The sequence below is a fragment of the Boleophthalmus pectinirostris genome, unplaced genomic scaffold (genome assembly GCF_026225935.1).
Source record: "Boleophthalmus pectinirostris isolate CB_2022bp ecotype Guang Dong unplaced genomic scaffold, ASM2622593v1 HiC_scaffold_21, whole genome shotgun sequence".
In the NCBI taxonomy this organism is placed as follows: domain Eukaryota; kingdom Metazoa; phylum Chordata; class Actinopteri; order Gobiiformes; family Gobiidae; genus Boleophthalmus; species Boleophthalmus pectinirostris.
In genome coordinates this window covers 38,268,610-38,281,109 of record NW_026571175.1, presented here as the reverse complement: position 1 = coordinate 38,281,109, position 12,500 = coordinate 38,268,610, and the positions used below count along the sequence as shown (strand labels likewise).

At 47.6% G+C, this 12,500-nt stretch overlaps 1 protein-coding gene across 3 annotated transcripts in view; it reads right to left on the bottom strand.

Moving 5' to 3' along the window:
• LOC110174835 (phosphatidylinositol 4-kinase beta-like) overlaps positions 1-9,383 on the bottom strand; it is a 22,043-nt gene extending 12,660 nt beyond the window's left edge. For all 3 annotated transcript variants that reach the window (XM_055157237.1, XM_055157238.1, XM_055157239.1), the window contains exons 1-7: positions 9,149-9,383; positions 5,605-5,689; positions 4,241-4,857; positions 3,884-4,148; positions 2,920-3,107; positions 2,477-2,704; positions 1-142 (exon numbers count right to left, since the gene is read on the bottom strand). The exon at positions 1-142 is cut by the window's left edge and continues 146 nt beyond it. In XM_055157237.1, the coding sequence (XP_055013212.1) occupies positions 1-142; positions 2,477-2,704; positions 2,920-3,107; positions 3,884-4,148; positions 4,241-4,857; positions 5,605-5,683 (1,519 nt within the window). In that variant the 5' untranslated portion in view covers positions 5,684-5,689; positions 9,149-9,383. The remainder of the gene's footprint in view (positions 143-2,476; positions 2,705-2,919; positions 3,108-3,883; positions 4,149-4,240; positions 4,858-5,604; positions 5,690-9,148) is intronic.
• Positions 9,384-12,500: the final 3,117 nt, after the last annotated feature.

The following is a 12,500-nucleotide window of genomic DNA, read 5'->3' as shown; positions in this document are numbered from 1 at the left end:
TCGAAGCCCCGCCTACGGAGCCGCAGTCCAGGTTCTCGGCCGATCTGGCGGTTCTGATGCGGGTCTCCGGGATCCGGATCGGCACCGGAGACGTCTCGAAGCCCTCGCACTCCACCACCTCCACGTAGATGATGTACGGAGCCTGGAACAGAGACCGGACTGAGACCGGGACTAGACCGAGACTGAGACCGAGACTAGACCGAGACTGAGACTGAGACTGAGACTAGACCGAGACTGAGACCGGGACTAGACCAGGACTGAGATGGGGACCGGGACTAAGTCTCTGTTCAGTCTGCAGCCTGAAGTTCCCAAATCAGATTTTTCACCCTTTTGCTCCTGTGTCTGATCTTTCAATGAGTCTGAACGACACAGATCTGATTAGTTCAAGTGTGACTTCAGGTCGTCCAGGTCACATTCATCCACCTACAGGTCACAGTCTGAGTCTGGTCAGTGGAGGAACGTGAGGTTAGAGAGTTTATTCAGATTTGGGGGGATTGTTGAGTTCAGGACAAACTGGAGACGTCTTATCAGAACCAGGTGGTTTTGGAAATGATCGTCAAAGAACTGTGCGAGCGCAGCTACAGGTCGACCTGACTCCAACACCAAGGAGAGATAAAGATCCTGTGACTCAAATCCAAGGAGGATAAAGACTCAAACAAACGAAGTGTCTGTGAACATTTGACCTGAACATTTGACCAACACCTGGACCGAGCCCAGAGTTTAGGCGACGTTCATAAACTCTGAACACACTCGCTGTGTGACGTGGTCCTGTGTGACGTGGTCCTGTGTGACACTTTTGAGATCACACACAAGTCATATTTAACTGGAATGAATAAGAGTCTTTATTGTCAATTCTCTCCACATGGAAATACAAAGAATCAGAACTGGACCTGCCCCCGTGGGAAAGTGGACGACCTCACAAAGAAAAACATATAAATATATGAGGCCACCAAAAGAACCAGAACTGAGTTAATGAGCCCGGGCAGTTTCCCTGAAGTCTGGACTTAGACCTGCACCGCTTCATTTGAGAGACCAGCATCTGCTACAGGCAGATCCACCAGGTCGACCTGTGTGCACCGGGTCGGCGGGCCCTGGGGAAGGGGTGTGACAGGGTCTGTAGGTTTGTGACTCGAGCTCCGGGGGCCAAAGAGGCTCTTAGTTTGAGAAACTGTGTCTGCTGGAGGTCGGGTTCTGCTCGGGCCCAGGTGAGACGGAGCATCTACAGAACGATTTTACTGCCTGGAGCCGACCAAATAATGACAGTGTTTAGCACTCATGCCTCACAGCAAGAAGGTTCCTGGTTCGATCCCCAGGTCGCCCGGGTCGTTCTGTGTGGAGTTTGTGTGTTTCTCCTCGTGTCTGGATGAGTTTCCTCCAGACGCTTCAGTTTCCCTCATCAACCCAAAACCTGCTCCAGGTCTCAGGAAGAACATCTGAGAACTCATGTCATTAAAAACAATCAACCAATGCACCTGCCCAGAGACGACAGGGACGACAGGTGCAAATAACCACTGATGCTACAACATCTCAAACAAACATCTGTCCTGTTCAGAGTCATGTCAAAATTGTCCTCTGTCCCCGACTCAATAAATAAACAAATAAATAAATGGAGACTGAGACCAGAAGCGTGTGTGTGTGTGTTTGTGTGTATAGTGTGTGTATAGTGTGTGTATAGTGTGTGTATGTGTGTGTATGTGTGTGTATAGTGTGTGTTTGTGTGTGTATAGTGTGTGTTTGTGTGTGTATAGTGTGTGTGTGTGTGTGTATAGTGTGTGTGTGTGTGTGTGTGTATAGTGTGTGTATAGTGTGTGTCTAGTGTGTGTGTGTGTAGTGTGTGTATAGTGTGTGTATAGTGTGTGTGTGTGTGTGTGTGTATGTGTGTGTGTGTGTGTGTGTATAGTGTGTGTAATAGTGTGTGTGTGTGTGTGTGTGTTGTGTGTGTATAGTGTGTGTATGTGTGTGTATGTGTGTGTATAGTGTGTGTATAGTGTGTGTGTGTGTGTGTGTGTATAGTGTGTGTATAGTGTGTGTTTGTGTGTATAGTGTGTGTATAGTGTGTGTGTGTGTGTGTGTGTGTGTGTATAGTGTGTGTATAGTGTGTGTGTGTGTGTGTGTGTATAGTGTGTGTGTGTGTGTATGTGTGTGTATAGTGTGTGTGTGTGTGTATAGTGTGTGTATAGTGTGTGTATAGTGTGTGTATAGTGTGTGTGTGTGTGTGTGTATAGTGTGTGTATAGTGTGTGTATAGTGTGTGTGTGTGTGTGTGTGTGTGTGTGTGTGTGTGTGTGTGTGTATAGTGTGTGTATAGTGTGTGTGTGTGTGTAGTGTGTGTGTGTGTGTGTATAGTGTGTGTGTGTGTGTTGTGTGTATAGTGTGTGTGTGTGTTTGTGTGTGTATAGTGTGTGTATAGTGTTTGTGTGTGTATAGTGTGTGTATAGTGTGTGTGTATAGTGTGTGTGTGTGTATGTGTGTGTTACCTTGTCTTTGGAGTTGAGTACGACGGCCTGCGTGTGCGGCACTCGGACCACGTGGTGCTGGTGGTCGGCGGTCGGGAGCCAGACTCGCGCCGGCAGTTTGTGGTTGAGCAGAGAAAGTTCTGAGATCAGACGCTGAGTTTTCTGCTCCTTCGTGGGAAGAGTCGCCAAACGCTTCCCGATGCAGAGCAACGACTTCACGAAGTCTCTCTGCGGACGCAAGCGCTCGGGCTACGACACACCAACGGGTTAGACCAAGGTTAGACCGGGTTCAGTCCTGGTTCAGTCCTGGTTCAGTCCTGTTTTAGTCCTGGTTCAGTCCTGTTTTAGTCCTGGTTCCGTCCTGTTTTAGTCCTGGTTCAGTCCTGTTTTAGTCCTGGTTCAGTCCTGTTTTAGTCCTGGTTCAGTCCTGTTTTAGTCCCCGTTCAGTCCCCGTTCAGTCTCACCTCTTCGTGCAGATGTTCCACTCGGGGGTTACTTCCGGTCCTCCTCAGTGCCGCTCCGTGCACGCTCGCGGCTGCTCCGTGCACGCTGGCGGCCGCTCCGTGCACGCTCGTGGCGGTGCACGCGTCGGACTTGGAGCGCTGGTGAGTCCGGCGAGACGGAGACGCCAAGAAAACCTCATCCCGAAGACCTGGAAGAAACACAAGTATAAAGAGTTGGGACTGGACAAAACGAGGACCATGTTGGGACTGGACAGAGCGGGGACCATGTTGGGACTGGACAGAGCGGGGACCATGTTGGGACTGGACAAAGTCAGGACCATGTTGGGACTGGACAAAGTCAGGACCATGTTGGGACTGGACAAAGTCAGGACCATGTTGGGACTGGACAGAGCGGGGACCGTGTTGGGACTGGACAAAGTCAGGACCGTGTTGGGACTGGACAAAGTCAGGACCGTGTTGGGACTGGACAAAGTCAGGACCGTGTTGGGACTGGACAAAGTCAGGACCGTGTTGGGACTGGACAAAGTCAGGACCGTGTTGGGACTGGACAAAGTCAGGACCGTGTTGGGACTGGACAAAGTCAGGACCGTGTTGGGACTAGACAGAGCTGGGACCGTGTTGGGACTGGACAAAGTCAGGACCATGTTGGGACTGGACAGAGCGGGGATCATGTTGGGACTGGACAGAGCGGGGACCATGTTGGGACTGGACAGAGCGGGGACCATGTTGGGACTGGACAAAGCGGGGACCATGTTGGGACTGGACAAAGTCGGGACCATGTTGGGACTGGACAAAGTCAGGACCATGTTGGGACTGGACAAAGTGGGGACCATGTTGGGACTGGACAGAGCGGGGACCATGTTGGGACTGGACAGAGCGGGGACCATGTTGGGACTGGACAAAGTCAGGACCATGTTGGGACTGGACAAAGTCAGGACCATGTTGGGACTGGACAGAGACTGACCTGTGCATGTGTGCGTGTCGTGGTGGGCGTGGCCGGCGTGGTGGTTGGCGTGGTGGTTAACGTGGTGGTTGGCGTGGTGGCTGGCGTGGTTACAGTTGTGGTTGTTCTGGTTGTGGTTGGGCTTCAGCTCGTCGGACAGGATGAGGCGGCGCAGTTTGGTTCCTCGGGAGTGTCTCTGGGTGGAGATGTGCATGTCGCTGGAGTAGGCGCCCAGGAGCCACGCCGACAACAGCGAGAACGTGATGGAGCCTCGACACCTGTGTAGCTGGACCAGAGGAGAGACCGTGAAACCAGGACTAAACCAGGACTAAACCAAAGACTAAACCAAGACTAAACCGGGACTAAACCGGGACTCACCAGGTAGGGTCTGATGGCGTCGCCGACCTCCGTGTCCATGTGTACGTACATGCTGAGGAGCTGGGGCAGGTAGAACTCGGCGTCGTCGTCGGGGAAGCTGAAGAGGCGGTTCCCGATGTACGCCTGCACTCCCGGCTCCTTCGACTTGTACAGGTACGAGATCGCCATGGAAACGTCAAACAGCTTCGACTCGAACAGACGCAAGAGCCACGACTGTTTGGACGTCTGGACCGAGGCCTCCTCCTCCTCCTCCTCCGCGATCAGCCACGCCCTCTGGTCCGGTCTCTGGTCCGGTCTCTGGTCCGGTCTCTGGTCCGGTCTCTGGTCCGGTCTCTGGTCCGGTCTCTGGTTCTGATTGGGTTCTGTAGTGTGAGAGTCGTGGTTCTGGTCTGGACTTTGGTAGTGCTGATGGTTCTGATTGGGTTCTGAGAGGTCTTGGTCCTGGTCTTGGTCCTGGTCTTGGTCCTGGTCTTGGTCCTGGTCTTGGTCCTGGTCTTGGTCCTGGTCTAAGTGGTCCTGGTCTTGGTCTTGGTCCTGGTCTAAGTGGTCCTGGTTCTGAAGCTGGACTTTGAGGAGAACTTCTTGACAGGCCTTCAGAGCCACTTCTGGGTCGATCACTGAGGAAAAACGCTTCAGTTACAAATTAAATTATTTCAGTTCCATTTTCACAGTTTATCGTTTTGAAGAGGAGCTTTTATTTTTTTTTTACATCTGTGGAGGATGAACTGAAGCCCAGAAAGTGTTTACATCGTCATGTTCCTTTCACTGTTTCTAAAATGCCCCTCCTCCCTTTGCTCTCTGTGCTAAGTCCCTCCCCCTTCGACTCTTAAACCTCCTTCTGATGAGGAAAAACGTTAGAACAGTTTGTAGAATCTTCCTCTTCAAGACGAGTTTTATGATCAGAAACTTTTTAATTGAAATGAAACTTGCTACGTTTACATGAGAACTTTAATTCTGAATAAAAATCATTTCTCCAGCCGCTGCTTCACAATTCTCATCAGAACCACTGCTCGAAAAGTCTGGATGGTGTTTGTGTCCAGACGACAGAAAAGACGGGAGCAGCTGAAGTGTGAGTTTTCTTCACAAAGACGTAAATCTGTTGTTGTCTCTGTCAAATCAGGTCCTTCCTCAGACGCTCATACGCATGAAATAAAAAACATTTCACCAGTTTAACACCAAACAACAATTCAACATGATTATTTACACGGAAACTACAAGAGAAGATTTAATTCAGAACAAAAACCCTCATGTAAACGTGGACATTCAGATCTACGTTAAACTGTTGGAAAAGCGTTCACTCTGAGTCAGGTGGAGGTGTGACAGGTGAGTGACAGGTGGAGGTGTGACAGGTGAGTGTGTGAGACCTGTGGGGGGGCTCAGGTCCGTCTCCATGGCGACGGGGGGCGAGTGCAGAGGGGGCAGTGACACGTCAGCGTCCGCCATCTTGGACTGGAATAAAAACAGAAACACAAATAGAAATGTGAGTTTGTGGAGTTACACAAATGTTTTAATACATCACAACAAACTTTTCTCTTTTTCTTTCTTTTTTTTTTGTATGTTGTATTTGGAGCTGGCAGCGCGACACGGCAGGAAAAACGCCATGTCATGTTTTCTGCGGTTTTGTTTAAAACTCCTGAAGCACACAAACTGACTCAAGAGATCTTTAATCCATGTTCTCATGTTCTACTGTTCTCATGTTCTACTGTTCTCATGTTCTCTGTTCTCATGTTCTACTGTTCTCATGTTCTAATGTTCTCATGTTCTACTGTTCTCATGTTCTACTGTTCTCATGTTCTACTGTTCTCATGTTCTACTGTTCTCATGTTCTACTGTTCTCATGTTCTGTTCTCATGTTCTACTGTTCTCATGTTCTACTGTTCTCATGTTCTACTGTTCTCATGTTCTACTGTTCTCATGTTCTACTGTTCTCATGTTCTACTGTTCTCATGTTCTCTACTGTTCTCATGTTCTCTACTGTTCTCATGTTCTCATGTTCTCATGTTCTGTTGTTGTGTTGTTCCTGGTCACACTCAGAGCTGGACTTGTGTTTGTTTCATTCACATTTCATTCTGAGCCTGTTTACGTCTCCAAAACTCTAAATTTGAGATCCAGATGTTTCTCGTGAAGGTGTGTGGAGTTTAAAAACACAGTGGAGCACTTCCTGTACCACCACATGATGACATCACAAGGTGGAACAGTGTGTTTTGTTGTGTTAAATGTGCAGGTTTGTGAGTGAAACATGTGAATGAAACCCCCTCCCCTTTTGCACCAATGACATCACTGATGATGACATCACCGAGCCTGAGTCACGTGACACATCTGCAGCCCAAGAGACCAGGACTAAACCAGGACTATGCCAGGACTAAACCAGGACTATGCCAGGACTAAACCAGGACTAAACCAGGACTATGCCAGGACTAAACCAGGACTACCAGGACTAAACCAGGACTAAACCAGGACTATGTCAGGACTAAACCAGGACTATGTCAGGACTAAACCAGGACTATGTCAGGACTAAACCAGGACTATGTCAGGACTAAACCAGGACTATGTCAGGACTAAACCAGGACTATGCCAGGACCAGGGTCTAAACACAGACTGAACAAAGACTAAACTGGGACTAAACCAGGACAAAAAGACCAAAACTAAACCTGTTCTAGGCCAGGACTAAACCAGGATAAAACTAAAGAATAAACCTGGACTTGACTAAACCAGGACTGGAACCAGACCTAAACCAGGACTTACGTGAGGTCACAAACTTTTTATTCGATCCATATTTGAGCACATTTAAATTCAGAGGTGGACTTGGTTTGGTTATACTGCAGTCCTGGTTTAGTCCTGGTCTAGTACAGGTTTAGTCCTTGTTTAGTCCTGGTTTAGTCCTGGTCTAGTACAGGTTTAGTCCTTGTTTAGTCCTGGTTTAGTCCTGGTCTAGTCCTGTCTAGTCCTGGTCTAGTTTAGTCCTGGTCTAGTACAGGTTTAGTCCTGGTCTAGTACAGGTTTAGTCCTGGTCTAGTCCTGGTCTAGTCCTAGTCTAGTCCTGGTCTAGTCCTGGTCTAGTCCTGGTCTAGTACAGGTTTAGTCCTGGTCTAGTACAGGTTTAGTCCTGGTTTAGTTCTGAGTTTTTGTTTAAACTGAATCTGAGCTCTAGTTTATTTACAGTTTGTGGAGGAAACACAGACCTGAAACACGATCCAGAAACTCAAGACCCCAAACAATCAGTCCTGGTTTAGACCTGGTTTAGACCTGGTTTAGACCTGGTTTAGACCTGGTTTTACCTGGTTTAGTCCTGGTTTAGTCCTGGTTTAGACCTGGCGGTGATGTGTTCAGGGCAAAGTGTGAGGTTTATCACTTCCTGAGATAAGAACAGTTCAGTTAATGTGGAAAAAAAAGGTTCAAAATCAAACATCGGCTCAAAAGGTCCGGTCCAGATCAGGTTCTAAGGGTCCGGTCCAGATCAGGTTCTAAAGGTCCGGTCCAGATCATCAGAACTGTTCAAACGGAGCTCTCGTAAAAATAAAACTTAAAGAGAATAATTTTACACTGGGACGGTTCTCGACGAACATGAGTCAGTTTAATCACATTTTCTTTGTGTTTTGGTCGTTTTGAAGCAGCTTTTCTGTATTTTACCCAAACAAATATCAGTGTTTGTTTCTCTCAAATATTAAACTGGTCAAAAATAGAGACACTGGGACATTTCTTGTACAAAACTGTGAGACAAATCAGTGTTTTTCTATAAATCTGTGGGGACTGTCCCGGGGAAACGGGGACAGTCTGGACACTTTAATCTCAAGTTTGTGAGAGTTTAAAATGTTCAAGTCCGAGTTTCGTGAAGAGAATAAAACAACAAAACCTCCCGAGCCGCGTCTGTGTTTTTAGCATTAGCTGCAGGTTAGCGCTAATGCTAAAGCTAACGCGTCATTAATTAAAAGTGTTTTTGTCGTAATAACAGGAGAATTACACATGAATAAAAGTGGAATAACGGCATTATTACACGTGAATATAAAGTGTGAAATATAAAAGATGAAGTAAATGTGTCACTTTCAGGAGTTTGTGTAAAAGTGCGTTAGCTCCGGGGGCCGCGGGGCTCCGGGGGCCGCACACGGAGCACCGAACCCCGGCCAACAAAAGCCCTACCGCCCGCTCCGTGTCCAGCGGAACCACCGTGACACCAGGCCCAGAACCGAGCCACCGGCCCGGGCTAACACAGACCCGAACCCCACCCGAACTTTCCTCCCGGACTGAACCTAAACACACGCCGGGATCAGAGCGCGGACCCCCGGCTCCAGCGCGGCCGCCCCCCGAGGTCTGCGGGGCTCTGCGGGGCTCTGCGGGGCTCTGCGGGGCTCTGCGGGGCTCTGCGGGGCTCTGCGGGGCTCTGCGGGGCGGCGGCCGGAGCGTCTGTCCCGGCGTGTGGAGCTCGTCCCCCGGGTCCGTGAGGAGGAAGTTCCCCGGACGCACCAAAGAGTTTCGGATCAAACTCAAACACTTCTGCCATTTTAGACGCGATCAGATGAGACTTTGTGACAGATTTTTCCAGATTTAGTTTGTTTTTTGGTGCCGGTTTCATCTTTCAGCCTTTGGACCCGCTGCTGTCCGGGGTTCGGCTGCAGCGGGGTTCCGGAGCGGGGTTCCGGAGCGGGGTTCCGGAGCGGGGTTCCGGAGCGGGGTTCCGGAGCGGGGTTCGGGGGAGGAGAGTTGGGGGATGCCCGCTGCACGAGGCCCCGCCGCCCGCTGAGTCTCCTCCGGAAACTCCCCCCGAACACACCCGAGCACCGCGCACCGAACCCCGGTCACAGCGCGCCCCGAACCCCGCTGACGTGGACCGAACCTTCCCCCCGGCGGACCCGCACACCACAGACGCGGCGGTGAACCCGGGAGCGGCAGCCCGAGGAGGAGCGCTCTTACCCGGCTGCTGAGGCCGCTCCGCTCCGCTGGGACTCCCGCGGCGATCCGGACCAAACCCCGGCTCCGGCTCCGGCCCGGTCCCAGGTCCGAGGGAAGGTCCAGGTTTAGTCCGGGTTTAGTCCGGGTTGGGTCCAGATCACGGTCCGGACGGGTCCATCTGTCTCTTGTTTGTCCTGGTTCGGATCGAAACGGACTTTAAAGCAACAGTGACGCAATATCCGTCAATGCGCATCAAAGAGCGAGAGCGGCGTTTCCCGGAAGTCCTTTCACAATAAAACGGAACTCCCTAAAAGAGGTTCTGCTGTAACCATGGCAACAAACTTCCCACTTGAAATATTATTCTCCCGATTTTATTTGTTTATATTTTGTATTTGCAAACTGCTTTAATTTATTGCATTTAATTTTCTGTATCTTATTTTCCTATTTAGAGCCATTTTGTTGTTTCATTTATTCTATTAACTGTACGAAGACACTTTTTGTTAAAATAAAATAAAAATTTAAATTCTGTTCACGTGCTGCATGGAAGCGTAGATCCATGACCTGTGATGTGAATTTAGACCTAAAACTAAAACAGAAACACGCCGACGCCTCAGAGACACATTTGGTCCGAAACATCTGAAAGTGTAAAATGTTGATTTTTTAAATACAAATATTTATTTTTTACACTCACAAAACAAGTTTATATTAGACTCAAAAATGTGGATCTTTGTTTATATTTGCACTAAACCAGTGAAAAGTTTGGAGAAACCTTTTCATTTAAAAATATGTTTTTCTTTGTTTACTTCCTACAATCACGTTTAGATACAAAAACCATCAAATATACGACGCAAAGGAAACAGAACTAAAAAATATTTGTTTTGTGGAAGCTACAAACTTCACTTCAGGCTCAAGAAATGCCAAAAGTGCAAAAAGAAGAGACAAAAGCAAAAGGTAAAAGCCAGTGGTGGGCCGTCAGGGCCAGCAAGGCCTTCTCTGCTGGCCTAAACATGCTCAAGAAAAGTAAATTTATGTTATTTTATTTTCATAAATATGTAAACAAAATGATTCTCTATTCTCTGTATTCTTTACGTCATATTATTTCCACTTAGTCGAGTGGCTTCCAATAGTGTTTTTTATGGTAGAGTTTTTAACCAATTATATTTCAGCTAGCTTGTGTTGTCAAGTAAATTAAATTTGCTTGAGACCTTCAGAATAAACAGAGCAGGCCCCTGTGCACTGTAAGTGAACGGGCACAGTCAGGTTGCAATAGCCAATCAGATCTCGATTCTGCGTACCAAGGCTAGCTAGAAGGTCTTACGCTGAACTCGACCCGTGCGCGTTCGGTGATTGGATTAGCACTTGCTAGGGCCTGACAAGCGGCAATCTGGAGAATTGAAATAAACACGGAAATTCAAGAGCCAGCTGTATTTTTAACCCATAATGGCCGAAGGAGAAGACATTGATCTGGTTGCAGATCTACTTTCCACGCCATTTTCAAGACGGCCCTTTCAGGAAAAGTTGGATATCGTAAGAAGAGGTCGCTTAACCCCTGCGCTAGCTAGCACTACCAACTCCACACCAGCATTCTGGACAACATTCTTTCCCAGACACGGACTCGATTTCAGGACCACGAAAGGCTGATGTTTCTCTCCCTTTCGACCCTCAGCACTTTCAGATATACAGGAAAAATTTCCACAAACAGCCTTCTCCAGCTTAACACAGAGCCACGGATCTTATTTTGATCTTCCCGACTTAAAACAGACTGACTGTATGTATCCTGGTGATTAAGAGAAGTCGCTGATTTCTGTTTTTCGGAAAAATCTAGTGGAGTGGAAACTTCGCTGGCCTTTTGGCTGTTCATCCTGATCATGCATCGTCGAGCGGTCATTTTCAAGTAAGGTATAAACTTTGGAAACAGCCGGACGACGCTTTCGATCAGTGGCGGGCCGTGCATTTCAACCTTAGGCCTTCAGTGACGCCCCATACATTAACTTCACCTCAATATAGGCTAGTCAAGCAGCACTTTATTTCAGGAGCATTTAAAACCATCAAGTATGCATTCACAATTAAGATTAGGAAACTAAGTTCACAGATATTGTCAAAAATAAAAAGGTGATTTAAAAATACTAAACAAAATGCCACCAAAATTACGCTGTGTGATCTTAAACAAGTCTGTCTAATAAATTGCGCAATGTCGCCGTTTCATATAAGACACCAACCAGACAATAACAAAACAAACTATTCTTTGAAAATAAAGTTAAGAGATCGTTTGCATTTTTGAGAATAGGCTATACAACAGCAAATAACTGAAAATATTGCAATGACAAGAAGAAATTGAAAATAAAATGCATTTACTCACCAACATAGTTCTCAACAGCGTCTGCTTATTTGAAAATAAAGTCGAGCCTCCTTTCTTTTCTCAAGAACACTTCAGTGGCTCTGTTGTACAGTTTATCGGCGCGTTTTAGGTCCATCAGTAAGTCCTTTTCTATGGACATGGAGGCTAATGCTGAAAGCCGTTTCTGTCCGGTCGTGTTTCTGGCATAAGTTTTAATACGCTTTAACGTTGAAAATGACCGCTCGACAGATGCAGTGGATACAGGGATAGTAACAGCCAAACAGGCCAGTGCGTAAAGTTGTCCCAAACTCTCACTCAGATTTTTGCTCCGAAGAAAATCATGAAGATCAGCTGGACTTCTCCCTTCAAAATCAACCATGGCATACATTACAGTCAGTTCTGTTTTAAGTCGGGGAAGATCAAATAATGATCCGTGGCTCTGTGTTAAGCTGGAGAAGGCTGTTTGTGGAAATTTTTTCCTGTATATCTGAAAGTGCTGAGGGTCGAGAAGGGAGAGAAACATCAGCCTTTCGTGGTCCTGAAATCGAGTCCGTGTCTGGGAAAGAATGTTTGTCCAGAATGCTGGTGTGGAGACGTTGGTAGTGGCTAGCTAGCGCAGGGGTTAAGCGACCTCTTCTTACGATATCCAACTTTTCCTGAAAGGGCCGTCTTGAAAATGGCGTGGAAAGTAGATCTGCAACCAGATCAATGTCTTCTCCTTCGGCCATTATGGGTTAAAAATACAGCTGGCTCTTGAATTTCCGTGTTTATTTCAATTCTCCAGATTGCCGCTTGTCAGGCCCTAGCAAGTGCTAATCCAATCACCGAACGCGCACGGGTCGAGTTCAGCGTAAGACCTTCTAGCTAGCCTTGGTACGCAGAATCGAGATCTGATTGGCTATTGCAACCTGACTGTGCCCGTTCACTTACAGTGCACAGGGGCCTGCTCTGTTTATTCTGAAGGTCTCAAGCAAATTTAATTTACTTGACAACACAAGCTAGCTGAAATATAATTGGTTAAAAACTCTACCATAA